The following is a 27,017-nucleotide window of genomic DNA, read 5'->3' on the forward strand; positions in this document are numbered from 1 at the left end:
TGAGGACTGTAGAAGGCGATGCGGGGAGGTGGGTACGTTCTACCACACACTCTGGGAATGTCCCTTGATACAGATTTTCTGGGAAGTGGTTAATTGAGTTGTGGGTGAAGTGAGTGTGGTTGCCTTAACACTATCCCTTAAGATCTGCCTTCTTAATATCTGTGATACCTCTGACTTCAACCACATGGACCAACTGTGGGCAGCCAATCGTTTTACACTTGTGAAGCGTAATATCGCCCATAAAAGGGGCGTTCCAGACTTACCAACAATTCTAGAATGGGACCGGGATGTCGACTGGTGTATGCTGGCGGAATCAGCAGTCTACACGAACAGAGCTTGCCCCAAAAAGTGGGATAAGATATGGGGAAAATGGAATGCATCTTGAGGTAATATCTGCACTTCCCCATCAGTGCAAAGACATGTACTGGCTGTGTTAAACATATGATACACATCTGGTTGGGGGGAGGGGGCGGGATCGTTGTAGTGGATTGTAATTTTGTTTCTGATCTGATGCACATGCTTGCATTGTGTTATATCATTAATATGTTTTAAAATAAAAAAGAAAAGATTTAAAAAAATAAAATCTGAGCAACAAGGTTCAGGGGAGCCCTTAAATACAAGATTTAGGGGCCTTACTGAGGTCCGGGGGCAGTAGCCAATGGGTACTGTCCCCAAGGGTGACTACACCCTTTGGGTGCCCACTCCCTTTGGAGAGAGGGACACATCCCTATTCCTATTAGGACTATTTTGCTAAACAAAGATGGAGAATTCTGAGGAGAGGAGTTCACCTCGGCTCCTGGCCACCCTAATGATGCGTCAGGCCAAGGTGGACATTCCTACTCTGCTTACTAATTTTCCCGCCTGTACTGCCGCCAAAAAGTGGGGCCCGGACAGGGGGGCAGGCATCTCCACTAGTTTGAGCTTCCCAAATCAGCATAACACAAGGGGAGGGCCTTTTGAGGCTCACCGCCAAGTGCTGCTTGGGAGTTGAGAGGCACCTAAACCCAGAGCAGACTTTGTTTCTGACCCCTGAGAGCACAAAGGTTCTCACCCCATGAGATCGAAACCTGTCTGGTGGTGGCTGGCTGGAAGAGACCGGTAAGACAATATATCAGAGGCTGGTCATTTTTCAGGGGACATTTCTAAGAATCCCTCTGAGTGCATTTTAATATAAATCTATCACTGCCATTAGTATGGGTTTATAAAGCTGAAACGTTTGATACCAAACTCCGCAGTCTTCAGTAAAGCCATCATGGAGCTGTGGAGTTTGTGTTGACAAACTTACAGCCCATGTACAGTTTTGGGAAGGAACTCAGGCCCTGGGAACGTGATTGGCCGGTTCCCAGGGCACACCCAGTCAAGCATCAGATATCAGACAAAAGGTTTGGGGGTGAACATGCAAAAAGGGGCACTTTCCTACACAAGCAAAAAAGAAAAACACACCTTTCAATTCTTTTAGACACTGTCAGTTGTGAAACCGGCAGTCCCAAAGAAAAACAATTTGGCTAAAAAATAAGATCAAGGTGGTAGCCCTATATAACATTCTGGCCCATGCGTACCTCTATACCATGCCCAAAGGTCCACGTGTTCCCCTTCTCACATCCAGGGACGAAGTGTACCTCTGATTCATGCCAAATGATCCCTTACTACCACCCAAGGATGAAGCGTACCTTGTGTCCCTCACAGTGGGTTCAAAACAGTAGTAGTGACCTTTGTCCTCTCTTGCGTGCTGACTAGGGGAAAAGCAAACAATTATCTACGTTTGTCCTTGTTTGCTATGCATCTCTTACTGGGACTAAGGATCAGATGTAGTCTGTTACCCTCTGATGGCAGCCACCGGATGGACCTCCACCCTGCGGATTCAGCAGACCTTCTAATCAATTATGGCGCCTTCTCACTTGTCTTTGCTTGTGCAGATGAATGTGTACGGCAGGGGTCCTTGTCCTTCGGCAGCAGTTGGGCTCGATAAACTAATCTCACCTACATGGTGTGCCAAAATGTTGCTTGGATATAAATTTACCTTAATGAAATAAAAAGACAAGAGGCATTTGACAAAACAGGAACACATTGGTTTAATTAAATGCAGTGGCCGGGAGAGGCTTGACAGAATGCATCTGAGGAAAGTCTCAAGGTTTGCCAAGTTTTAGCTGGTTTTATACACATCTTGAAGTACAATAAATTGATTTCTACATTCTTAAAAGGCATTACAGTAGTAAATTAAACAGGTTGAGCATATTGGTAAGGACACAGATGGCTCATGATCTGGGGGAGAGCTAGTGTAGGCCAGTGTGCATGTGTCCAGTTGTCCGGCATGAGGAACACGTGATCACTACGTGTGTTTGCTACATGTGGTTTGCATGTCATGTCCTGATTGGCTGATGGTTTCTATTTACATGTGGCATCTAGCTTTGTGGTATTTTTGGGAATATGAGCCTTTAGCCAAACGTGTTTTACTGGGGCCAGTTGCCGCGGACCTTTTTGTGTTGCAACTATCTATCTGTGGGATCGATCAAGGTATTCCCTGGGTGTGTGTTTATCTTTGGGTTAAGAGTTACCCCACCTGTGATCTGTTATTTGATACTGGTGGGTGCAGATCGCAGGGCCTGTCTTACCACGTATATTTTGACTCTGGGTTGATGGGGAGGTCACCTTGGGTAAACCCGATAGCAATGGTGTGAGTTCACTGGAACCCCATAAAAATAATATGGCAGTCATTGGTGTCATTTTTATCGGCATTCTCAATAGCTTCTGTACAGTTGTCATAGCACATATTGGTATTTTTTTACCACTATTGTCAGGGTTCTGCATTCCTATATCATAACATAAATTGGCATCGCTTTTACTGATAAAAACAATGTCAGTTGTACCTGGATTATGACATACATTGACGTTGCTACTGCTGGTATCATCGCTGTTGTGCAGGCATAGATTATGAAATATTTTGACATTGTATTTTCGAGCATTGACATTGTCATTTGGGCACAGTTTATGGAATTCTTTGGCATTGCATTTATTGGTATTGTTGTTGTCAGGCCGGCACACACCAAGGTACTCATTGACATCGTACTGGCCCATACCAACAGGGGGATCTGATTCATGACCTTGTGATTAATGCCCAATCTCTATTATCTCCAAACTTTTTTATGTGCTTGTGGAGCATTGTTGGTATAGAGAAAAAAGGTTGGGTGATGAGGTACTGGTATACTGGATTTCCTAAAATGTTTTAATATTACTTGTATACATGAATCTGGCAAACAGAATAGTTTTCAGCTAAATCACTTCATCTTGTATGAAACATCTGCAACAAGTCCAGTGGACACACTTGAGTAGGGGTTTACTCATTTTGGTCAATGTTAACCTAAAGTTTCATGGAAAAAACTGTTGTTAATTCTAAATATCTACTTGCTGTGTTTATCAGGCTAGATAGAATACATCACTCCACTTGATTTCTATGTATAACTAATGTGGCCATACCACCAATGATCTTTAAATGCTGAACTCTTTTAACTGATATCAAGCATCTGCTAAAAAGGCATCCAAAAGTGTTTGTGTTTCCTCGTGATTTCAATAGAAATGAAAGAGATAGTCTTGTTTATGATTCATCAGACTTTCCTTATAACGTTCCTTGTGCTTGCCTGAAAATTAATACAACAGTTAACTGGTAACGTTGTTTAGTCATATTTCAATATTTGGACTTTGATTCATCGAATTCACGTTCATTTGATTGTCGTTCCACTTAACAGAGTTTTACGTTTGTTGTATTGTGGTTCCTCTAAGCAGAGTCTTAAACTTTTATAGTGTTTATCTTCTGAATTTCTTTGCCATGCAGTCATCAGTTATATTTGTGCTGACATTAAGATCAGGAAAGACATGAGACATTGAGTTGTGCCTGTCATGAGTCATTTAAATGTTTATACTGTACATTTTAACAGGTTTTGTATGTATTTTGTGCTGTGCATCTTTTATGTCCTCACGGCCTAATAACGTTTTTACTTGATTCATTGAATAGAGGACTAAAACCAGATTGCCCAGCACAATATACTCATTTTTTTCATCCTTATGTACAGTGCTCGGATATTTTTTTCGTCATGTTGCATTTTTGGTTATGCGAATATTGTTACTAAACAATATTACTTGTCCCATATCTGAATTGGGTAGAATAATTAATGTTAAAAAAAAATCCTGGAACACCTATTTTTTTTGTAAAACAATTGGATTAAAATAGTGCACATAACGTAAACATATCGCTGGCTAGTAGTCAAATATGGGAGTACTTTTGGCTGGAAGTACTTAATTATCAGATATCTCATGAATGAAGGATTAAACTGTGTCTCAGATGTAGCCGATCCAGTAATGCATTTGACACCCTGATCTACATAGGATATCACTTCATCAGTTGCGAAAGCAACAAGATGCTAATTTATGAGACTTGCCAATTAAGCACCTGAAAGCTTACTATTAAAAAGTGTCCAAACTGTGAGTTTTGGGACTAACTGTTGTAAGAACTCAGCAGCTAGTATATCATTTATAAGGCTGGGAAATTGTGTGTCATGAATTTATAAGCAGTAGGGCATAATCATGTTTTTAAATATTTGAAATGGAATTGAAATGGAATTCATTTATGATAGTATCTCAGAAGATGAAATGTGGGCACTTACCAGGGGCTACTGTTCATTACCCTGCTCAGACGAGGGTGATCAAGCAGTATCGAGTCAGCAGTCGGACGACTATATTGCTCCTTCGTCCGCATTGCCTTCACCATCGGCAGCAAGCTCTCCTCTGGAGCACATAGGAGGTTTCCATGAGCTATTGGAATGTGCTTCCAAACTCTTTGACTTGCCTCTCCTAGTAAAGGAAACAGAATTCTTTCTATTTGATTTCAAAGATTCCGCGAGGAAATCTGTCAGATCCATACCTGTTGTATATTATATTTGGGAGGAAGCATCTGTCATAGATATCGCTCCTTGTTCGACCAAAAATATAAAGCTCTCAATACTTTACCTGCTTGTTTGATAGGTCATCCTTCTTCCTCATTCGGTGCTCATGCAGGCTGCCCAGAGGCGCTCCAGAAACCCTTCTGCCTGTGTTCAGCACTACCAGATAAAGAAGGAAGGTGACTGGATAATATCGGCAAGCGTCTTTTGGCAATGGCAGCCACATCTATTAGAGCTTCAAATGCCTCAGCCATCTTGGGACGCTACGACAGACTGATGTGGTTAAACTTATCGCCCTTTATTGAGATCTTGCCAAATCACAAAAAGAAACTAGCTAAGGAGGTGCTGCACAAAGGTGAAAGGGCTTCCTCAGAAATCATCAATACGGAACTGGATATATACTCTACAGCATTTAGACATTTGGCAGGCGCGGCAGTGTTATGCCGGCAGGGCTGGTCAAAGGCTACGTCCTTGCGCCCAGAAGTTCAAGCAAAGATCCTCCATATGTTATTTGATTGTGAGAATATATTTGGGAAGCAAGTCGATGATGCTCTGCAAGCCAAATACTGACACTGCATGTTCCCTGGAGACTTTACAGCAGAGGCTTTTTTAAGTCCTTTTGTGGAGGCGAAAGAGGCAAATTCTTGCCAAGGCCTTCTTACCAATCCTCTATCTATTAACCCTATTCCCATCAGGAAAATCTGCCTCAATACCCTCCTCAACATTTCAGGGCCTCCTCATCCTCCACCTATTCAATTCAGCCAACGCGCAAGCCACACCCGGCTGGGGGAAAAGCCCAGGATGCTGCTAAATGGCAGTCACTATTTTCAGACACCTCGCAATGTCAACAAGAATCCATGAGCCAGCATCTCTCCAGCTGTTACAATCAATGGAAGAGCATCTCTTCGGACAAATGGGTGTTAGACGTAAAACATCATGGTCACACTCCTGACTTTGCTCAAATGATCCTCCTCCCAAGAGAACGTATCAACCTCTCTCTTTCTTAAAACAGGAGATACATTCATTTCTTTCCAAGGGAGCAATGGAGAGGTTCCTTTCCGTCAGCGCAACAAAGGTTTTTATTAAATCGTCTTCCTCATCAAGAAAAAGTCAGGAAAATTGTGGCACGTTATGGATCTATGGCTGATGAACAAGTGCATAAAGAAACAACCATTCATAATTCTGTCTCTGCAAGAGCTTTTACAGTTGATAAACAAGGGAGATTTTATGACATCTCTCGGCCTCTTAGATACATACTGCCACATTCCCATTCATGCGAGAGAGCAATTCCTGAGGTTCGCTGTGGCGGGGTGCCATTACGAATTCAAAGTCCTTCCCTTTGGACTACAGTTGGCTTCCAGGGTCTTCATGAAATGTATGTCTCCTGTGGCAGCGTTCTTAAGAAGTTATGGTCACCAGGTATTTCTTTATCTGGATGACTGTTTGGTCAAGGGTTCCACATTCCTCTAGGCAAAAACATCTAAATTAGCCTGTCTTCAGCTATTCAAGAGTCTGGGTCTAAAATTTAACAAAGAAAACTCTTCTCTGATACCATCCCAAGCTTCTCTGGCAAGTCCTTTTCTCTCAGAACATTCAAGCCACTATTGGGAAGGATGTCTTCTTGCATTCAATTGATTCCAAAGTGTGTTCTGCATATGAGACCATTACAGGAACAATTGGATGCACAATGGATAAAAATTCACGGTACATTTGAAGACATGATCACCATCATCCCAACTATGAAACAGGCAATGTCATGGTGGGGAAAAAAAGAAAAAATATCCCTGGGTCTCTCTTTGATAACCACTTCGCCCCACTTCGTAATGACAACTAACGCTTCCTTAGAGGGTTGGGGAGCGCTCCTTTAGGAATTGGAAGTTCACAGAAAATGGTCAGTTAAAGACTCAAAAATGCACATCAATCTTCTGGAGCTAATGGAGGTTTTCCAGGGCCTACAATTCTTTCTACCCAGGATTCGCAATTCCTCAGTTCTGGTGAGAATGGACAATACCACAACCTTGTTCTATCTGTCTTCTCAAGCCCAGCAAATATGAAGATAGTTGCTTATCCACAACATCTCTTTGCAAGTGAAACACATACCAGGGGTGGGCAAGAAATGGGCAGATTTACTAAGCAGAACTATAAGTCGGTGTCATGAATGGGAAATGGACACTGGGGTGCCCCAAATCTGGATCTCTTTGAAACTCTTCTAAACAAGAAATGAAAAATATACGCAAGCAGGTTTCCTTCGAGAGGGTCTTGGGAAATGCAATTCAGATACAATGGACAGGAATGTTCAATTATGTGTTTTTACCTTTTCCTCTTATTTCCAAAGTTATTCCCTAGATAAAGCAGGATCTGTGCAGCCGCATTCTCATATCTCAGGCATGGTGAGGCAATATTGGTACACAGAGCCTCTTTTCCTATCCGTGTCCCTGCTCATACAATTCAAACCTCTGGAGAGTCTCATTTGCATGAACAATGTTCAGATCTTACACCCTCAGATAAAGTTCCTAAATTTACCACCATGGCTCCTAACTACCATTTGTTCAGAGTTCTACTCAAATGTAAATTTGTTCTTGAGCAGTCACGTGCTATTGCCACAAATCTTGCAATGCAAAATGGAAACAAATCTGCAATTGGTTATCAATAACTATAAACATCCCTTTCAATATTCTCTAGAACAATTGCTGCCTTACCGTCTTCACCTAAAGAAGTCAGGCCTGGCACATTCTTCAATAAAGGTGCATTTAGTGGCAATTTCAAAATTTTGAAGAAAGAACAGTGAAGTCTTTTTGTTGTCTACTAGGCTAACTGAAGAATTTATGAAGGGTCTATTAACCCCTTCAGTGCTAATGACAAGGGTAACTCGTCATGGAGTTTCCATTGACTTCAATGGAAATTACATTGAAGTGCCAGCTGATGCTTAGCATCCAAGTGGTTAAGAGTGTTTCCTCCTGTCAAACCCCCTTCGGTATCCTGGCAGTTAAATACGATTGTCACAGCTCATGAAAGGTCCATTTGAACCTATCCATACGCTGATAAAAATATGTATTGTGGAAAATGGCCTTCTCTTGGCTCTCACGTCAGCAAGACAACTCAGTGCAATTCAAGCTTTTACAGCCACTGAACCCTTCTTGCAGTTCAAAGTTGACAGAGTGATATTGAGAACGAATCCCAAGTTCATTCCGAAGGTCCCAACTTCTTTTCATTTGAATGAACCAATTGCACTGACAACATATTTTAAACACATTTCATCTAGAGCAGATAGGGCTTTACATTCTCTAGATCAGTGTTTCCCAAACTGTGGTCCGCGGACCCCCAAGGGTCCGTGACACATTCCCAGGGGGTCCGCAAGAGGCAGTTTTAAAAGCACTCCAAAGTTCCTTGGCTAATTAGCAGTTTTAGAGCAACAATAAAAGTGTCAAAATAAAGCCAGTGATTAATGCACCTGCTGGAGAGATGAGAGTTGTGTCCAGTTGCAGCTTTGAGTTATCTAACATAGCACAGAACAGAGGGTGCAAAGAACGTGTACCATGCATTTAAAGAAACAGGGCCTCATTTATAAGGTCTTGCGTCACTTTTACGCAGCTGGTGCGTCACTTTTTGTGACGCACCAGCAGCGTAAAAAATGTGCCTTGTTGCACCAAATTTACAAAGTGACGCATCTAGGTAGATGCGTCACTTTGTAACCCCCTGCACTACATTATACCTGTGCCAGGTATAATGTATGCAGGGGGCGTTCTGACGCAAGAAAAGGTCATAGAAGTGACGCAGTAAAATCTATAAGATTTCACTGCACCACTTCTAGGACGCAAATGCGTCAATTTCTTACGCCTGCCTCACAGCAGACGTAAGACTGAGGCAGGCCCTTTCACATGGGGCTTGCCCCATGTGAAAGGACACATTGCTGGAGTTGCGTCACTTTTGTGACATACTCCAGCAATGCGTCACTTTTGCGCCACACAGATACTTCAGAAATACTGACGTATTTGTAACTCCTTGCGCAATGATGCGTCATACTGTAAATATGACGCATCATTGGTGTTGCAAGAAGGGCGCAATGAAAAGTGACGCATCGCTGTTTTGACGCAGCGATGCGTCACTTTTCATAAATGAGGCCCACAGTGTTTTATGTGCATTGGTCAGTGGGTTGCTGCTTTTGTCAGAGATTTTTTTGTTACTCTGCAGTTCATAAGTGACAATCGTAATCTAGCACAGTGACCTATAAACTGTCATCAAAGAGCTGCTTGCAAACTGCATGGTACAAGTTAGTAACTTATGTTTTTTCCCAGTCTTTCATTATCCTGATGCTGCTAAAAAGGTTTATAAGGCCGGAAATACATTTTTATTTTTTAAAGACAATGCTAACCACTGGCTGATGTTCTGAATCCCAAGTTTGCTCTTCTCCGGATCAAGCACTCTTTAAAAATGCGTACTAGTATGAATGACGTGAATCCTACACATTGTAGTACCCTTTGCCTTATGTAACATTTTCTATACACTGATTTACGCGTAGGATTCATTGTCTCTATATGTTTGTAATGTAAAGTGCTCCGACATCCTACAATGGTATGAGAGATACTATAACACAAATGAAATACATGTGACAGAGAGGCTATGGAGAGATGAGAGGCACTGCTGAAGGATGATAATAAGGGAATCATTAAAGAACCCCAACAAAGAATGTTGTATCCTGGTGTATAGTAGGGTCTTCATTTACTATGCGTTAAAAGCCAATACAATTTTATATATAATGATATATGTGTTTTAGACTGCACCAATGTTTCCTAAATTTCTTGGAGGGAGAGCTTCCCAAAGCCCCCTTTGTAGTGGTCAGGCTCACTCACTACACTTGGTGTGCACCGTATGGCGACTGATCTGAAAACATTTGCCAGGGCTGCTTTGGGTTTCCAGTCTGGCCCTAGCAGGAGCAGGAGCATTGTACTGCGAAATAAAACCAACCATTTAAAAGTTAGTCACGGAGATGCAGCACCAACTTTCCCATTAAAATGTTTTGTTTTTTTGCAAATTCTTTGAATATAAAATACTAAGGAGGATATTTACAACAGAAGTGGCAGAGCGTGCCGTTATCCTCCTTGGCTTAACGACACGCTCCGCCACTTCGGAAACACCGGGCTGCACCATATTTACAAGAATATGGTGCAGCCCTGCATTTCCACCTGTGCTGGCGCTACACTTAGCAGTGTAGCGCCAACGGAAAAACCCTTGCACCATAGTGCAAGGGTGTGTGAATGCAATGGAAGATTGTTTATGTGCAGGAAGGTCCCGCTTCAATCTTGAAATTCCGTTTTGTCACTTCTATGTGTGCTGCTTAATGCAGCCCACATGGAAGTTACAAAATTGCATTTTTTTTAAAGATTGTTTATGTGCAGGAAGGGTCACCTTCCTGAACATAAACAGTCCAAAGCGTTTTGCTTTTTCCATGTGTGCTGACCAAAGCAATATATATTGAAAAACGCAAAAACGAGGAATAAAAGGATTTCTTGTTTTGCCAAGTTAAGACCTGCTTTTCCTTGGCTTAATTTTGGCACTACCTCCTATTTATGCTGCCCTTGTAAATAGGGGACAGCGTCAAAATCAATGGGTGCTGCGGTGGAACGCCCACCGCAACACCCACTGCCAAACCCTTTCATGCTAGGCATTGTGTGACAGGGGACCTTATTTGTAAGGCAGCGTTAAGCCATGTTAAGTGACTTAGCGCTGCCTTGTAATTAAGGCAAAGCCTCTATCGCCACGGGATCGTTGCAAAAAAGTGATGTTCCCATGGAGATAGGGGCTTCTAAAAATGCCCCTAAAATCCTTAGTAATTCGAGTATTTGTTTTGTGTGCACGCGTATTTATTTTTTCTAAATTACTGTTTTAATGTTTGAAATTTAAATCATACAAATTGCTTGGGGGTCCCCGGCTTCCAGTGGTAACTCAGTGGGGGTCCTCAGGAGTTAAAAGTTTGGGAACCACTGCTCTAGATGATAAACTTTGCTTGACGTTCGATATTGACAGAACAAAGACTATCAGAAATTTGGACCTGCTCCTTGTATCTTTTGCTTGCATTATCAAGGAGCGTCTGCAACGATTGGCTTTTTGCCACAACAAAGCAGGAAGACCCCTGTTGACAACGGTTAAGGGTCATTTAGCAAGGCGGGTAGCTGTGTCCAAAGCCCTGTTTGCTGGAGTGTCACTTCCGGACATTTTCAGAGCGCCGACTTGGACGAATGTGCATATGTTCATCAAGCACTATTGTTTAGACTCATCGTGGAAGGTGGATGCCGCTGTTGGGCGGGCAGTATTACGACGCCTTTTTCAGTATTGTCAAGAAACTGTATATAAATGATAAAAAGCCATGTCATATTATAAGAAAAAATAGCGTATACCCCATCCCCTTCTACAGAAGCAAACTAATTATACAGCAAAGATCTCTGCGTTGAGCAGCGGACCCCATATTTTAGCATACACAGATATACGTTCTACGGGAAACGGCCACTACAACGAGGCCGTTTCAACGAAAACCTTAACCACGCATGCATTACAACGCATGCGTGGTTACAACGACTGCCTTTACCACGCATACTTTTACTACAAGGTACGTAGTAAAGGCATGTGTGGTAAAGGGTACATATAAAAAAGGAGGGTTAGGGGGGGCTTCCCCCCCCCCAAAAAAACACTCCCCTTTAGACGAGATGTGCAGGGAAATTGGCATCGCAGAAGAAGGAAACGGCCGTTTTTTTTTCTCCTACGCTTGACGTCACCACGCAAAAATACGTGGAGAAAGATAGGCGTGTAAATAGTATTCCGTTGTAACGCATGCGTGGTAAAGGCATGCGTTACAACGGAGTTCGTTGAAAAAACATACAACCACGTTCTACATCTCTGATACAGCTAAGATCTTCTCTCTGGAAAAGTCTATCTCTCTGTGTGTGTTATATTACTGTGCATACCTATATGACAAGGTTCACTTGTTCATAAACAACAGCTGCCTTTCTGTGTTGTGTCTAGGTGCGGGTCTAGGTGTGAGTGCCTGACCAGAACAAAATAACAAGGGGCATTGTTGTTTGACCTGGTCGGCTGTTCAGACTAAAGCCCAGAAAAGAACAGAGCCAGAAAACAACTGCAGGTTCTGTGTAAAAATATGATGCAGCACAAAACCAAACATGTTTACATAGTAAAGTGTGCAAAGCTAATGCGGCCTGAGCCATGCCCAGTTAGACTAACATAGGGAAACTACAATAGGCCCTGTATAGAAGATACAACAGTACAAAACTTTTGTCATTATTTTATCATACTTGTAATTCTTTTTTATTATTGATTGTCTCAGCTCCTGCAATATTTATATTCAGTTGTCAATGTTCATCGCTTTCTAGTGAGCCCAAAGCAAGATGGCCGCACCTTAGTGCAGCTCTGCTGGTCTGGGCCAATATCTGTTTAAAATCCTGCATTTTTCTCAGCCATCCAAGGACGTGAGACAGCGATTCCGGACCCCCTCCATGTGCTCAACGGGAAGATCTGCGTGCCCCGGCAATTGCTGCTGGTTGGGTCCCGGTTCTCATGATTAAATGGACTGACGGCAAAATGGCGGCTCTCGCAGACTGCTGAATACCCGTAGTGACTGCCGGGGGTATTGGCAAACGGTACAGCGCTTGAACATCTATAACGGGTGACCAGGGCGGATTTGCCCCTATATGGTGTGATTCGACTGACGACACGTTGCGATACATCTGCGGTGAGCACTAATGTAAATTTGGAGTTCTGTATGAGTGCAGCCTGAAGCGCCTGGTGGAATTGCTGGTACGGGAGACGTGGGATGACTGGCGAAGACGCGGTGAGCTGCTCTTCCCCCGGTGCGCACTCCGGTTCTTGAAGCGAGTCTCAGTGAGTGTGAAGGACTGACATCGGCTGCCTGTCCGTTCGCTGCAGTTCAGGTGAGGGGACGCATCAGGCGGGGGGGAATATTGCAGGCCCCCCTTCAGTGCAGAGAACGGCAACACATTTAGGAATTGAGTGCTGGGACAACATTGGTGTATGTTCCGCCGCCATTGACTATATGGCAGTCGGATACTGGGCAATGTATAATAACCTGGATGGCTAGCAAGTTGTGGCCTAGAATGTCCGCGATGTGACTGCACCTGCCATTTTGTGCCCACAACATCCCCCCTTCAGGTCTCCGCGGCTGTGGTACTGGCGCAAAAAACACGAACGCTGCAAGAAGTGAGCAGCTGGGAACTATATAGCAGTGGCGCCTCAAAGATTGCGCCCAAACATCTACGAGTTCTGCTGGGGACATTAATATCTCTGGTAATTGTGACTAGTACAGGTGCTGGATGCACGAAGCGGAGACACTGCACCCTGCTTGTTGCATGATCCATCTGAATAAACTACGCGTGTGATGTGGGCATTAACAATCGAGACACGGTCGAACAGCGGACTGTTACCGAAGCACAACGGACCCTGCCCTCAGACGCAGTGAGCTATGACGAAAAAACTAGTACAGTGTAGTGGTGCACTATAGCTACTGGTAGCGCTGACTACGCCTAGGCCTGGTGTGGGGCTGTGTAAAAGTGGGACAGTACTGGTCTATCATGTAGTGCGAACAGTGACCCAGGCAATATGCATATCGACTCACTGACCCATAACGCTTGCGGAGGTAGTGGAATCGCCGTTGGTGCCCTCCCTCCTGACGACCAGCAATAAAGGTGTAGTGTTGTGCTCGGCTAAGGACATAGTGTCTGGAGATGGGCAAACCAGAAAAGCAGCAGCTGACCAAGTTCTCATTCGAATCAAAACAACTAAAGAAATCGCAGATGCTGGCCGCTTCAGACACTGAGACCGACCTAGAAGCTGGCAGCAGTACCAAACTAGAGCGCATGAAGTTGGCTATGCTGCAGAGTCCACAAACAATAGATAGCAAAATCGATAACTTGAATCTGCGCATGAATAATATGGCAGCAAAGCTGGACAAGCACGAGCAGGGCATTTCCAATACGGAAGACAAAGTGGAAAATGTCACAGACTCCTGTACCCAGATGGAGAAACTTCTAGCGGTCATACAAGCTAAGAGTGAGGACCTGGAATCCAGGTCCCGGCGCAATAATCTCTGCATTACAGGAGTGCCGGAGACCACAAATACAGGCAAAATAGAGCTGTATGTGGAGGAGATGCTTAAAACTATGCTGGGAGCGGAACATTTTTCGAACATGCTGGTAGTGGAAAGGGTGCGCCGCTCCCTTGCGCCTAAACCCATCCCAGGAGCACCAGTGCATCCTATTATTGCCCGGCTGCTATCGAGACAAAGATGTTGCACTACGCCTGGCAAGAGAAAAAGGCACCACCACATACCAGGGGATGGGAGTTGTGCTGTTCCCGGATTTCATGACGGCGATGCAACAGGCGCAACATGTGATAAAAAACTACAGGCAATGAAGCTGCCGTACGCAATGTTATATCCAGCGCGACTGAGAATACAGCACGGAAGTAATGTCAAGATCTTCACATACCATAAGGACGCTCTGCAATTTGTGCGACCGCTGGAATGGCAAGAATCTTCTAGAGTAGTTGGTGATGACGCAGATAATGAAGAATAACACAGTTCTTTGTCCACTTGATCAGACTGGTATTGTTGTTTATATTTACTTCAACTTATACAGGTAGATGGTGGTCACTCCTGGTTTCATTAAGCTGCTGCAAATCGAACACTTGGCCAGTGCACAAGGGCACAGTTTGTTATGTAGCAGGGGTGCTGTTCAGATGGGATGCTGGGTTACATGTGCTTCAGGAGAATATGAGCACAGCTTGTCACGAAACTGAATGTGGAGGAGATGGACCAAATTACATGGATGCATGGGAACTTCAACGCTTGCAACCTAGGAGGCGAGGTTGCTGACCGTGTAAAAAAATAGCAAAGATAATCAGTAGACGATTTTGCCAAGATGACCTGGTTGAGTTAGAAATGGTACGTCCGTTGTTGTGGATGAACTATACCTGCTAGGAGCCTGGCTGTGGTACTGGGGCTCAACCCAAGAATACCAGTAGGCAATGTTAATTGTTCTAACCTCCTGTTGGGAATGTTGCCATGCAGGGCACCTGTGGGTGCTGTTTTCTGATATGTGGTAAGGAAGCAGGCTGTGAGAATACATTAGAATTACCCTGACACCCCCCCCCTTACTACATCAAGGGGGGTCCGTGGGCAACTGGCAACCTCCGAGAGGGTACATCCCACATAGTTAATGGTTTCAGGTGTGCACTGTGGGCAGACTAGCTGCCTACAGCGGGAGGATGGTTAGCCGTATATTTTTTGTTACTTTCTTTGGGGATCCTTCGCATAATTGGGATGCTGAAGTGGGAGGGGGGAACTGTTGGGGTATGTTCTGGATACATCAGTATGACATATGGAGTACAAAGGGTACTGCAAAAAGATGTAAGCATTAAGGATACAGGAGCAGTAGCAAGTATATCTTTGAGAGAGGGACATGGCAGGCACTAAGGATGGCAAAATAACCTGAGTAACATAGAATGTCAGGGGTCTTAACAACCCGAAAAAACCAAGACTGATATTAGCCTACCTGGACAGTCATAATGTCCAGGTGGCATTATTACAGGAGACTCACCTTACTAAACATACAGAGGCAGCGGTGGCCACTAGGTGGGCTGGGGTGCGTTTGATGTCCTCCTACTCTTCGTATGTGAGGGGTGTTGTGATTTTATGTGGATTAAGAGGAGCATGGCCGCTATATAGTGGTACAGGGGAAATTATGCGGTACATTGTTGACTATTGTCAATATATATATGGGCCTAACGTAGATGACCCTCGTTTCTATGAAACATTGTGGAGTAAAATACACAGATTACCGCCAGCTACGATTATTTGTGGGGGGCGACTTAAATGTTGTGTTAGACACTCTACTTGACCGTTGAACCACTGTAGAACACACCGTAAAGAGGGCCGCCCAAGCTGTTATGGATGGCATGAAAGATCTGTATTATTTGGACACTTGGAGGTTGAGACATCTTGAGGTGCTGGAGGGTACATGCCACTCGTATGTCCATCAGTCATGGTCACGCCTTGATTACTGGCTGGCCATGGGTGACGTGAACTCCTGGATCACCACAGTCACACAGTTGCCTCGCACGTTGTCCGATCACTCCCCAGTATTGCCTAACCTGTTTATACCCATGTATACATCGCCACAATTTCAATAGAGATTGCAATCTGCTGCACTGAAAGATCAGGTGTTCTGTGAGGGCTTTCGAGAAGCCATTGAGATCTATTTTACTGATAATTTTCGGGTCGGTTCAAAAGTCTTGGCACTCTGGGAGGCGTTAAGGTAACAATACGTGGGGTATGCATAGGGTTACAGGCTGGAGTGCTTAAATCTTTACGGGCTCTATGAAGAGGTTGGAGCAGGAACTGGTGCTTCTTGAACAAACTCATGAAAGCACGCCAGATAACATCACGCTGGCTAACATTCGATCAAAGATCACGGAGTATAACGACCTAGCAGACCAGGAGGTGAGGCAGGTATTCTGGGGAGGGGGCATGCCTGGGAAAGCTTTGGCCTCCAGAATTGCTGGAGGCCAAACCATATAGTGAAAACTATTGCAGGAGATGACACTATTAGCTATGACACACTGGGCATTCTTAATTCCTTTGTGCAATACTATCAAACTATGTATGACAGCAGAAAAACAGCAACAGAAGACGATATAGCGCAATATTTAGAGGACATAGCTTTGGTATGGTTATCGCGACGACAGCAGGCTTTCCTAATGCACCCGCTGACAGTAGATGAAATTCGGGACGCTATAACCGCGCTGCCCAATGGTAAGGCTACGGGCCCAAATGGGCTGCAGGCAGAATTCTATAAGGAATATATAGATATACTAGTGCCTTACCTCCATGAGATGCATGAAGAGGCATATGAGCAGTAAAGGCTTCCAGACACACTCTGTGAAGTGCTGATTAGAGCTCTATTGAAACCGGAGAAGACGCTGGATAGTTGTGAATCATATAGACCCCTTTCACTAATCAATACGGATGTAAACATTTTAGCGAAAGTCCTGGCAAATCGGCTGCGGTTGCTGCTTCCTGACATGATGCTACCTGATCAGTCAGAGTTTATCCCGACCCGCTCCACAGCACATAGTTTGAGGACACTATTCGCGGTATTACATCTTCTCGAACCATCCTTGCCTGCGGCGGCAGTCCTCCTTGACGCCGCTTAGGCATTTGATTCTATCTCCTGGAGATATATGTTTGCAGTGTTACACCGCATGGGGGTGCCTTAAATCTACACAAACTGGATCAAGTTGTTATACACGGATCCCATAGCACGTGGTCGAATTAATGGGCAGACGTCTGACACATTCCAGATAAGACGCGGTACGAGACAGGGCTGCCCCGTCGCCTTTATTATTTGCTTAATATTAGAACCACTGGCCTGTGTGCTGCGTCAGCGGCATGCGCATGCGGCACTGCGTTTCCACCAGAGACCGCTGGCAGTATCGATGTATACTGATGACATGGTGCTATATGTGCGTGAACCTGCGGTATCCCTATTTCGGGAATATATTCGCTTTGAATGGCACTCAGGCCATCGGAATAAACTGGAATAAATCGGTTGTGCTCTCCTTGACTGACTGCACAACGCGGGTTGACTTGGTATATCCGTTAGAATGGGGAACAGACCCAGTAAAATACTTGGGAATTTAGATACATAAAGACCCGCAAGTAATTATACGGACCAACTATGGGCCGGCAATCACGCGGCTTACGGAGCAAATTTCCAGATGGATCAAACTACCATTAGGCGGTGAGCAGGCTGTGGCAGGGCTTCTCATTGCTGTTACGCTGCTGAAAACGAAGGTGATGCACCAGGAGCGTGCACTTTTAATTTGGATTTTTTAACTGTTGCGATATTGTGTTTTTAAAACCAATCACCTTTGTTGCTGGAACCTACCTGCCTTAGGAGGCATTACTGTGCTGGGATACCTGGTCTCAATCTCCTCCTTCCCCGCCCCGGTCTGACGCGGTGAATCTGTGATTGAACCTGCGTCAATATCGGATTGTGAGGCGGGGGCTTTTTCGCTCAAGCTAAGCCCTAACCTGACAGTGAAAGGGCTATTGATTTACAGACACGGGGTCCCCCTACCCGCTTTCTGATGAATCTATCGGAGAGCATGGCCCATTTAGCACTAAGGCATGACAAGCTTTTGGTTCTGGGTGATCTGAATTTACATTTAGAAGACCCCTTGAAGAAAGACGCGCTACATCTTCGCCATGATCTCCAGGCATTTCAGCTACAGCTAAAATCTCTCGCCCCTACCCATCAGCACGGACACCTACTTGATCCGGTGTTCGCTAATTGGGAGGATGTTATAGTCTCTAAGCCGCTCCCAGTCCCTTGGTCAGGCCATTTTTTTGTACTGGTGATGATTAGACTACCGGAGAGTGACAACCGAGGGGTAGGGATTGGTACCCACTCATTTAGGAAGTGGAAACTTTAGATCAGGAGAGGTTTAATAAGGAGCTGACAGAGGGTGGCCCTCCAGGTGGACTGGATAGTGACACTGCATGTCTGAATTTGGAGAGGCGCATTATTAAGGCGTTCGATAAGGTGGCGCCGCTTCTCCTGAATAAGGAGGGGGGCAGGAAACGCAAAACTGCTCCTTGGTTCACCCAGACACTGCAGTCCATAAAAACAGAACGTAAGCGCTTGGAGAGGAAATGGAGTAAAGGCTTTCATAATCTGGATAAATTGGTGTATATGACACACCAAAGGAAATACCAAAAACTGTTGAGACAGTTTAAAGCCACTTACTATAAAACTAAAATTGACTTGGCCGAGAATGCCACCAAAGTATTATTTAAAATATATAAGGAAATCTCATCTCTGGCCGAGTCGCCCACTCCTAGCAGAGGTGACGCAGAGGAGTGTGATCGTATCGCTACCTACTTCTCGGAGAAGGTGGGGGTGATATATTCATCCTTCTCTGGAACAGTAAGAGGTGGGGCAGACTTTGAAGAACAGAGGATAGAGTCTAAAGTAGACCCTAAACTCAATTATTTCACTGTCCCCACCCCGTAGATTCTCAAGAGGACATGCCTTGGCTCACCCAGGGACCCTGCTCCGGCTAAGGTGATGGTGGATAGCCTGGATGTACTCGAACCTTTTATTAGACATGTGTTGGAAGTTTCGTTTAGTTTGCATACGCTGCCTGAAAACTGGAAACGCGCAATTGTTCTTCCAGTTAGGAAGAAGCCTAACGTAAGCCTAGACAAACTCAACAACCTTAGACCAGTTTCGCTTCTGCCTTTTTTGGCAAAAGTGGCGGAGAAGCTGGTGAATTGCCAACTGATGACACATGTGGAAAATTCCAGCCTCCTCCACTCGTCACAGTCTGGGTTCCGGGCAGGTTATTCAACGGAAACTGCACTTCTAAGGGCCACAGAAACCATTAGGCAGGGGGCAGATGCGGGACACACCATGGCTCTAATAATGTTAGACGTGAGCGCAGCCTTTGGCACTGTAGCACATTACACCTTGCTGCAGTGTCTAAACAAAGTCGGTGTCTCTGGATCTGCTCTAAAATGGCTAAAGTTCTTTTTGACGGGACGTAGCTTTCAGGTCAGGCTGGGTGCGCACCACTCTAGAGATTTTGAATTGCAGCAGGAGGTGCCTCAGGGCTCTGCCCTGAGCCCCACACTGTTTAATTTATATATGGCCCGCTCGCAGAGATAGTGCATGGCTTTGGAGTGGGGGTCGTCTCTTATGCGGACGACACCCAGCTGTTGATCTCCCTGTCACAGGCCCCGGAACTCGCGGCATCTAACTTCAGGGCTTGTATGCAGGAGCTTGCTTCATGGATGAATAAGAACTGCCTTAAACTGAATGGCAGCAAAATCGAGGTTATGGTGGTGGGGGGCAGTAGCATTAGCTGGTCTGCGGAGTGGTGGCCCTCGAGTTTGGGTCCAACCCCCGTACCGTGTAACAAAGCGAAAAACCTGGGGGTGTGGGTTGACCCGGCCCTCTTCTATGAAGGACATATAAGAAGGGTAACTGGCAAGTGTTTTGGAGTGTTGAAGTCCCTGCGCAAAACTCTGGATCTTCTCCCGTTAGAGGCACGTAAGACTATGGTCCATGCACTTATAACATCACGCCTCGTCTATGCCAATATTCTCTATCTTGGTGCTACGGAAAAGAGTCTCGGTCGATTGCAGGTGCTGCAGAATGCCGCTGCGCGGCTGGTTCTTAATCAGCCTAGGAGGGCGGCTTCAAAAAAAGCCCTCACCGCATTGCACTGGCTACCCGTGAGGCAAAGGGTGATGTTTAAGACTCAATGCACTTGCCATCGCATCCTCAATAACGCTAGCCCATCCTACCTGAGTGACCTGGTCATTAGTTATGTGCCACAAAGGTCTTTGAGATCTATTGGCACCGGACTTGTGGTAATTCCCAAGGTCAAGAAGGCTAGGATGGGGGGTCGCTCTTTTAGGTTCCAGGGCGCTCAGTACTGGAATAAGCTTCATCAAAAACTCAGGCTGGAAAGCTCTGAGAACAAGTTCAGAAAGATGCTGAAAACTCACCTATTCTCCGGCAGCATGTAATGGTTCTGTGAGGAGTTCTGCCCCTCTTCATCACACCCAGCACGGGGACACACCGAGATGGCGTAACCATTGCGCTTTATAAATGCCTTATCATTATTATTATTATTATTATTATTAACATTTGCGGATAGAATAGCACTAATCAAAATGGTTGTACTTCCGAAGTTTTTATATTTATTTGTGAATATCCCTATTAAGTTAACACAACATTTCTTTAACACACTTCCCACCTCACTAATTACACTAGCATGGGGAGGTAAAAAGCCAAGAGTTAAATAGGAAGTGCTGACATTACCGTATGAGATGGGTGGCTTTACAGTGCCTGATCTGCAATTGTATTATCTATGGCTGTTAATGCATTTACATGGTACTGCTTATTTTAATTGCCGTGAACCTTCACCATGAATACAGGGAAGACTCAACCATGTGATTCTATGAAAAATATCAATACTGGTGATCCCCGACTGCCGCCCCTCTTTCAGTCATTGTTTACCTGCCTGATAAATTATTTTTCCCTAATACATTTTTTTTCTTTCCATCTGTCTCATCATCAGCATGTAAATCAGATTGGAATGTATGTCACTGGTCCAAATCCCCTTTGTACAGTTTGTTACGACATCTTAACAGAAGTTCTTGTGACTTTCATGGTACCAGAGCACAGCTCCAGCTGGCGTCAGTGAGATGCTGTGGCAACTAATTTTTCTGACTCCAGTCTGCACCTGGAAGAAGTGTTTGCTTAAGGAATCTGCGGGAGCTGGACCATCCATAAAGGACATTACCAAAGATAAACAACGTATCACATAAGCTACCTACCCCGATTAAAATGCTGTTTAGGTTTAACAATAATTGTAAGGCCACTAGTCATGGGAAGACTATACGGTCAGGCAGGGTTCAAAATCAGAAGAACAACAATTCAAATTCTTTCAAGAACCTAAGTGATGTGTGTTTTAAAAGGGAGATTTGAATGTTATATTAACTATCAGTGCCATTTAAGTAAGACGCATTTTCTGTTATGATTTTCTCCAGTTGGATGGAGTTATGAAATGTTAATCTTTATGATATTTTTGGCTTTTAACAAATGTGTCTAGTCGAAGACAATACTGCATATACAAATAATAAAGTTCTAGTTTTGGGTTGCAAATGGGTTGGTGGGATCGATATACATTTTTCAATAAATTATCACTTAATGAACATTTAACTTGTTTGCGCACTAGATCTCATTTTATTTTTAATTCAACCATGTTCATTTCAGAATTCCAGTGTGACAGAAATCCATAGAAGTTTCTATGCTGGAGCAACTCATCCCATTCAGTCCCCAGTATCCCATCTCTTCTCCTCTGTTACTGTTCCAGATGTAAAAAGTGAGCACATCTCGCCACAAAAATATAAGAACCAACTTCCCTCTGATTTGCCAAGTAAGTCATTTAATTATAAACAATTTGCCCGTGAGGACCCCATTATATATATTACGTGTATGCTGTTATTACATGTGTTTTTTACATCTGGACCCTTCCAACCATGAGTCCAAAAAATATGTAGACTGCTGAGAAATCCATGAGCAGTCCATATTGAAGAAATGCTCCTTGCCAAGTAAGTCACGTGTCTGTATTATTCAACAGCAAAAGAGGTAAGATCATTACACATTGCAGATGGATTTTTGGCAATGAAAAATGGTCATGCCCAGGATTCATGGATTGAGAACACTTGTCAAAAAGGCTCTAGCCCTAAGAAGCCACCCTTAGATTGCTTCTTTTTTCTCTGAACTTTCTGAATGTTTCTGTGTTTTGTTTTCTCATGAAGGATCTCCCAGTTGCCATTACTTATAAAAGTTTCTAACACTAAATATTCTTATTTTATACTTTTAAAATGTACTCCATGATGGCTAATTGTCTTTCTCTCTACAGTCTTGCTATGAAGTGTATTTCTACCTATGCAACGAAGAAAAATGCTTGTGACTAAAATGGCACATATATATGTAACATTTTTATTACAAGCGGGGCAACTATAAAAAACGTCATTATATTTAAAGAAAAATATTTATTTGATCCACATTTGGAAGGTGGAAGTAGTTCCAGCAAGTTTTTTTTACTCCTGTGGGGTATCCTTGGGCACCATAAATAGTTGTTTGTAATTTTGAGCATCTGTCCGTGACGGTCAGTCATTCGTGGAGAGGGAAGAGGGGGCTTAATTTAATCAAGTGGCCAATATGTTGTCCTAATATTGACAAGCAATCCCACGCCAGTACTCTTGGATAATTGTGCAGTTCCAGACCATGTCCCTAAGGCATGTCTTAAATGAAGGTATCTAAAGAACTGAGACTTGTGAAGTTTGAATTTCGCTTGCAGCATTGCAGAGGACAGGGCGAACGGTGGGGTCTTCCTGGTGCAAGAATGGCAGTTGTTCATAATGACCAATTGGGACACCCGGCATTAAAGACTCTCATCAGCCATTCCTAACATTTCTTCAAACCAGACTATGGTCATTTATCAAGTACAATTATTGGTTATGTTCCCACCAAAAGGAAGCCACGTATATGAGAAGTTGGCCTGGCATATGCTGTCCACTATTCTAGTGGGATGGGTAAATGTGCCTTCAAGGGATTTATTCAATTGAATGATTAGTTTATTTTAAGATAACATTTGGGAGCAAGATGGAAGATATGCTTTCTAATTGATTTCTTTCAGCTCGTCAATTATTTTAGACAATTTCTTGTAAACGGGTACAACTCCGTTCAAGAGCAAACAATCATATGGAGTAAATCTCAAAAAGGTGTATAGAACAGACAAAATTGGCTTATATATGAAAGTTTTACATTTTATATTAGAATTTTTCAGGGTACTTGTATACAATACATGCAATGAAACAAGAAGGTAATTATTATGCACTTGAAAACCTTCAATGTAACAATTGCGACACTTTTTCTTAAAATAAACCACAAATCAATATCAAAGAAAAAAGTGTATAAGTTGACGTTTCGGTCTCTAGTTTTGCATTAGTGAGACCATCTTCAGGACTGTATAGTATTGAGTTTGTAGACCCCTAGAGACAATCAGACCAACTTGACTCAATTTCTTCTAAATTGGGGCACTGGAAATGTGCAACTCTTAGTGGCCCTTACGGCAGTGTGTTCAGATTTTATTGCGTGCCGGTGAAAACTTCCTCGAACTGGAGGGAAATCTCTGGATTCATACGAGTCTAGAACTAGAGATGAACTTATCTATCTTAATTACGCCGGAGCACGCGTATCCGAAATTTATGGCGTGTTAGTTGCAACTTCGAGCCGGCACAAGGTATCACGTATTGAAATCGTGGGTGCCCCAGTTATTCTAGAAAGAAGAATAGAGACCCCCATTAGTATCCTGCTCATTCCCAGTGCCAATACCCTGTTCACCATTACAGTAGCCCAGATGACCACTTTAGGAAGCTGGCTCTGTATATACTATACCAAAGTAAGGATTAGTGTGCACAGAAACCAGGGAGTCCCCAGAGGTATAGCAGAGGCTAAATTGATAAGTTATAACAGCTCTCTTTGTGGTGGTGTGGGTGAGCAGTTAGGCTTATTCAGAGGATGTGTTAAGCATTTATTGTATTCATTCAATCAAAACTGATGGCACAGACTCAGAGACTGAATCCAGACGAATTTGGTAACTATCAAAAGCTATAGCACTGTTTTATTGGTAGAACCAAGCAGGACTTGGCACAGGTAAGTCAAATATACTCTCAAATGCAGGGTTTCACAAGGAAATGCAGTTCTGGTTGAATTTGCAATTGTTACAGGTTGGTATCGATTCAAAACACAGTTTATGTTACACAATCAGTACTTTTGGAATACTTTTTGGTTACTTTTAGATTACTTTGAGTGCTGGGATGGTATACCTGGATACCACACATAAGGATCTCACAATACACAGTAAGTAAGAATACTCTTGGCTTCAGTTATAGTTACCGTTTTCCCAATACAACACTTAAAAGTTTTTTAGGCCCAAATCTCATAACATGGGTTTCTTTGGGAGAAAAATGGTTATTGGTTTCTCAGGTGAGTAAACGCCTTACAAGTGGGCGTTTTGGGGCTTAGGACCAAGGTTCCCCAAGGTCTAGGTAGGCACTCGTGTTGCACCACCAGCGGCACTGGGGCAGCCGGGTGCAGAGTACAGGGGCTCAATGTTAGCCAAAGGGGTTAGGGACCTTTGGTTAGGGGCTGATTACAAACAGGATACTCAGGTGTGGGAGCAAAGCTCCTGGTGTTAAGATCAGCACTGCAGGGGCCAACAATCAGCACAGGAGCTGCACCACCAGCAGCACAGGGACGGCCATGTGCAGAGTACGAAGGCGACGTCTGGGACTCGGTGGATATCAACTAAGATCTTTGGTTTGGAAAAGATGCTGCAGAGCCGGGAGACTTCCTGAAGCGACCACCCGCTGGAGAGGTAAGCTGGGATCTTGGGGTTTGCCTGAAAACCATTGGTGGGGTTACCCAAGGCCATGGGGTGTCTTTTGGCATTGGATTCTTCTGACCGCTTCGGTCGGGGTCTTCTTAGCGCCTTTGGTCGTGGTCAAAGTTGGGAGGACCCTTCAAGTTGAGGATGCAGGTGCTGTCTCAAAGCTTGTGGAAGGTTGGGGGGTCACCAGATCCCGGGTCACGATCACTGGGTAGACCTCCTCGTGGTGTTGGGCCACTCAGACTTGGGCTGTGGCGGTCAGGTGCAGAGTGGTACAGGACCACGGAGCCGCCTGGATCCAGGTTCTGGTCTCTGAGTTTTTGGTTTGATCAAATCCGGTGCTCAACGGAGACAGAGTTTGTATGGTGAGTGCAGGGCAGGTCCTCCGGGCTCTGGGGGCTGCTATACACACCAGTTTCTTTGCTGTAGGCAGGTCAGAGTCAGGACAGGCCAGTAGGGCTGGGGCCAAACCAGTAGGTGCCCTCTTCTTTCTGTGTCAGCACAGCTGTTCGGTCCTTCTTCTTTCTTCCTCAAATCTGCGGAGGCAAGGTTCAGGGTGGCCTCTAAATAATAGGTATAGGGGTGTTAAAGGGGAGTGCAGTGCAGGTCAGAACCAATGGGTCCCTTCCTTGGGGTGGGTACACCCCCTATTATGCCGCCCTCCAGTGGCAGGGAAACAAACCTCTCCCTAATTGGCTGAGTCCCCTCGCCTTCAAGATGGAGGGGACTGAAATGTGTGCTTCACCTCACCTCACCCACCTGAGGGGTGGGGTTGGCAAAGGTGGGCACACCTCTCGTCCTAGCTTGGTTTTCCTTCCACTTCTCCCACTAAAAGTCGTGGGCTGAACCTGTGGAAGCCAGTTGCTGGGGGCAGCAAAAGACAGGGACAGCTTCCAAAGGCGACAAGTCTTTGAAGGTTCCCCTTTGTGGACTGAGACATCCTGGGGAAGGAGGCATAACACCTCTGCCCAGGATGGGCTTTGTTACTGGACCCAGAGAGTGGTGGCAAATGGTGAGCAGCCTTTCAGGCCGGGGCTGGTCGTTTTTCAGGGGGCATCTCTAAGATGCTCTCCCTGTGCATTTTACAATAAATCCCACACTGGCATCAGTGTGGGTTTGATGTGCTGAGAAGTTTGCTACCAAACTTCCCGGGTTTTAGTAAAGCCATTATGGAGCTGTGGAGCTCGTAATGACCAGCTCCCAGACCATGTACTCTTTATGGCTTTACTACACTTACAATGTCTAAGAATGGACTTGGACACTCTAGGGATACAGGGCTCATGTCACTGTACCCTCACCTGAGGGCTAGTTCACCCTGCTGGAGGGTGTTGTGTTTAATTTTAGATTCAGAATGAATTTCCCTCTTCATGCCCTTATATAGGTACAATTCGCATTGCCCTTATATAGGCATAGAAATCCAGTCCTTATTTAGGCATAGTCCATGCTACCCAAATACAGGCTTGGCTACTTCAATCCGTTCATCTACGTCACAACGATTTCTTGGAAAACCAGACTCTTAAGCCGTTAGGGACTTCCCCTTGCTTGGATATTGATTTCTCTAAGAACTCATTTGTTATGCATGAACATCTATTCCTTAGGGGTTCATTCATGACGTTCATATGCCCGACTTTACATCAATACTGGCATTCCTAAACACCTTCAACGTATAAATATACCTTCACTTGCTATGGCACAGCACGGTGTGGTTCGGTGCAGTTAGACTACCTACTTGCATGACGCAGCTCGCTACAGCAAGTGCCGAAGGAAGCCAACTCTCCTGATGCACTGACCAGAGGGTGTCATCCTCCTGCCGAGATTGCAGCTCCAGTGTTTCTAACTCCCCTTGCAGGTTGTTGGGAAATTGAGTCCTGAGAAAGAGATACCAACTTCTCTCATTCTAAGGTATGGAGCTGATTGAAACCTAGAGAAACCTTTGGCAATTTTTGTCAAAACTAAACCTATGCTAAAGACAGCACATACTTCTTCCCTCGTACTAGACCTAGGTGAGGTACACTGGGGTAGGCG

The 27,017-nt window shown here is 44.4% G+C and overlaps 1 protein-coding gene across 4 annotated transcripts in view; it reads left to right on the top strand.

Moving 5' to 3' along the window:
- Positions 1–27,017, top strand: part of MLXIP (MLX interacting protein) — a 1,607,115-nt gene that overhangs the window by 1,094,793 nt on the left and 485,305 nt on the right. For all 4 annotated transcript variants that reach the window (XR_013602573.1, XM_078667550.1, XM_078667551.1 and 1 more), the window contains one exon: positions 21,806–21,968. Coding sequence is in view for 3 of the 4 variants with exons in the window: in XM_078667550.1 (XP_078523676.1) it covers positions 21,806–21,968 (163 nt within the window). In the remaining variant the exon portion in view is untranslated. The remainder of the gene's footprint in view (positions 1–21,805; positions 21,969–27,017) is intronic.

This window comes from Lissotriton helveticus, chromosome 11 (genome assembly GCF_964261635.1).
Source record: "Lissotriton helveticus chromosome 11, aLisHel1.1, whole genome shotgun sequence".
Classification (NCBI taxonomy): domain Eukaryota; kingdom Metazoa; phylum Chordata; class Amphibia; order Caudata; family Salamandridae; genus Lissotriton; species Lissotriton helveticus.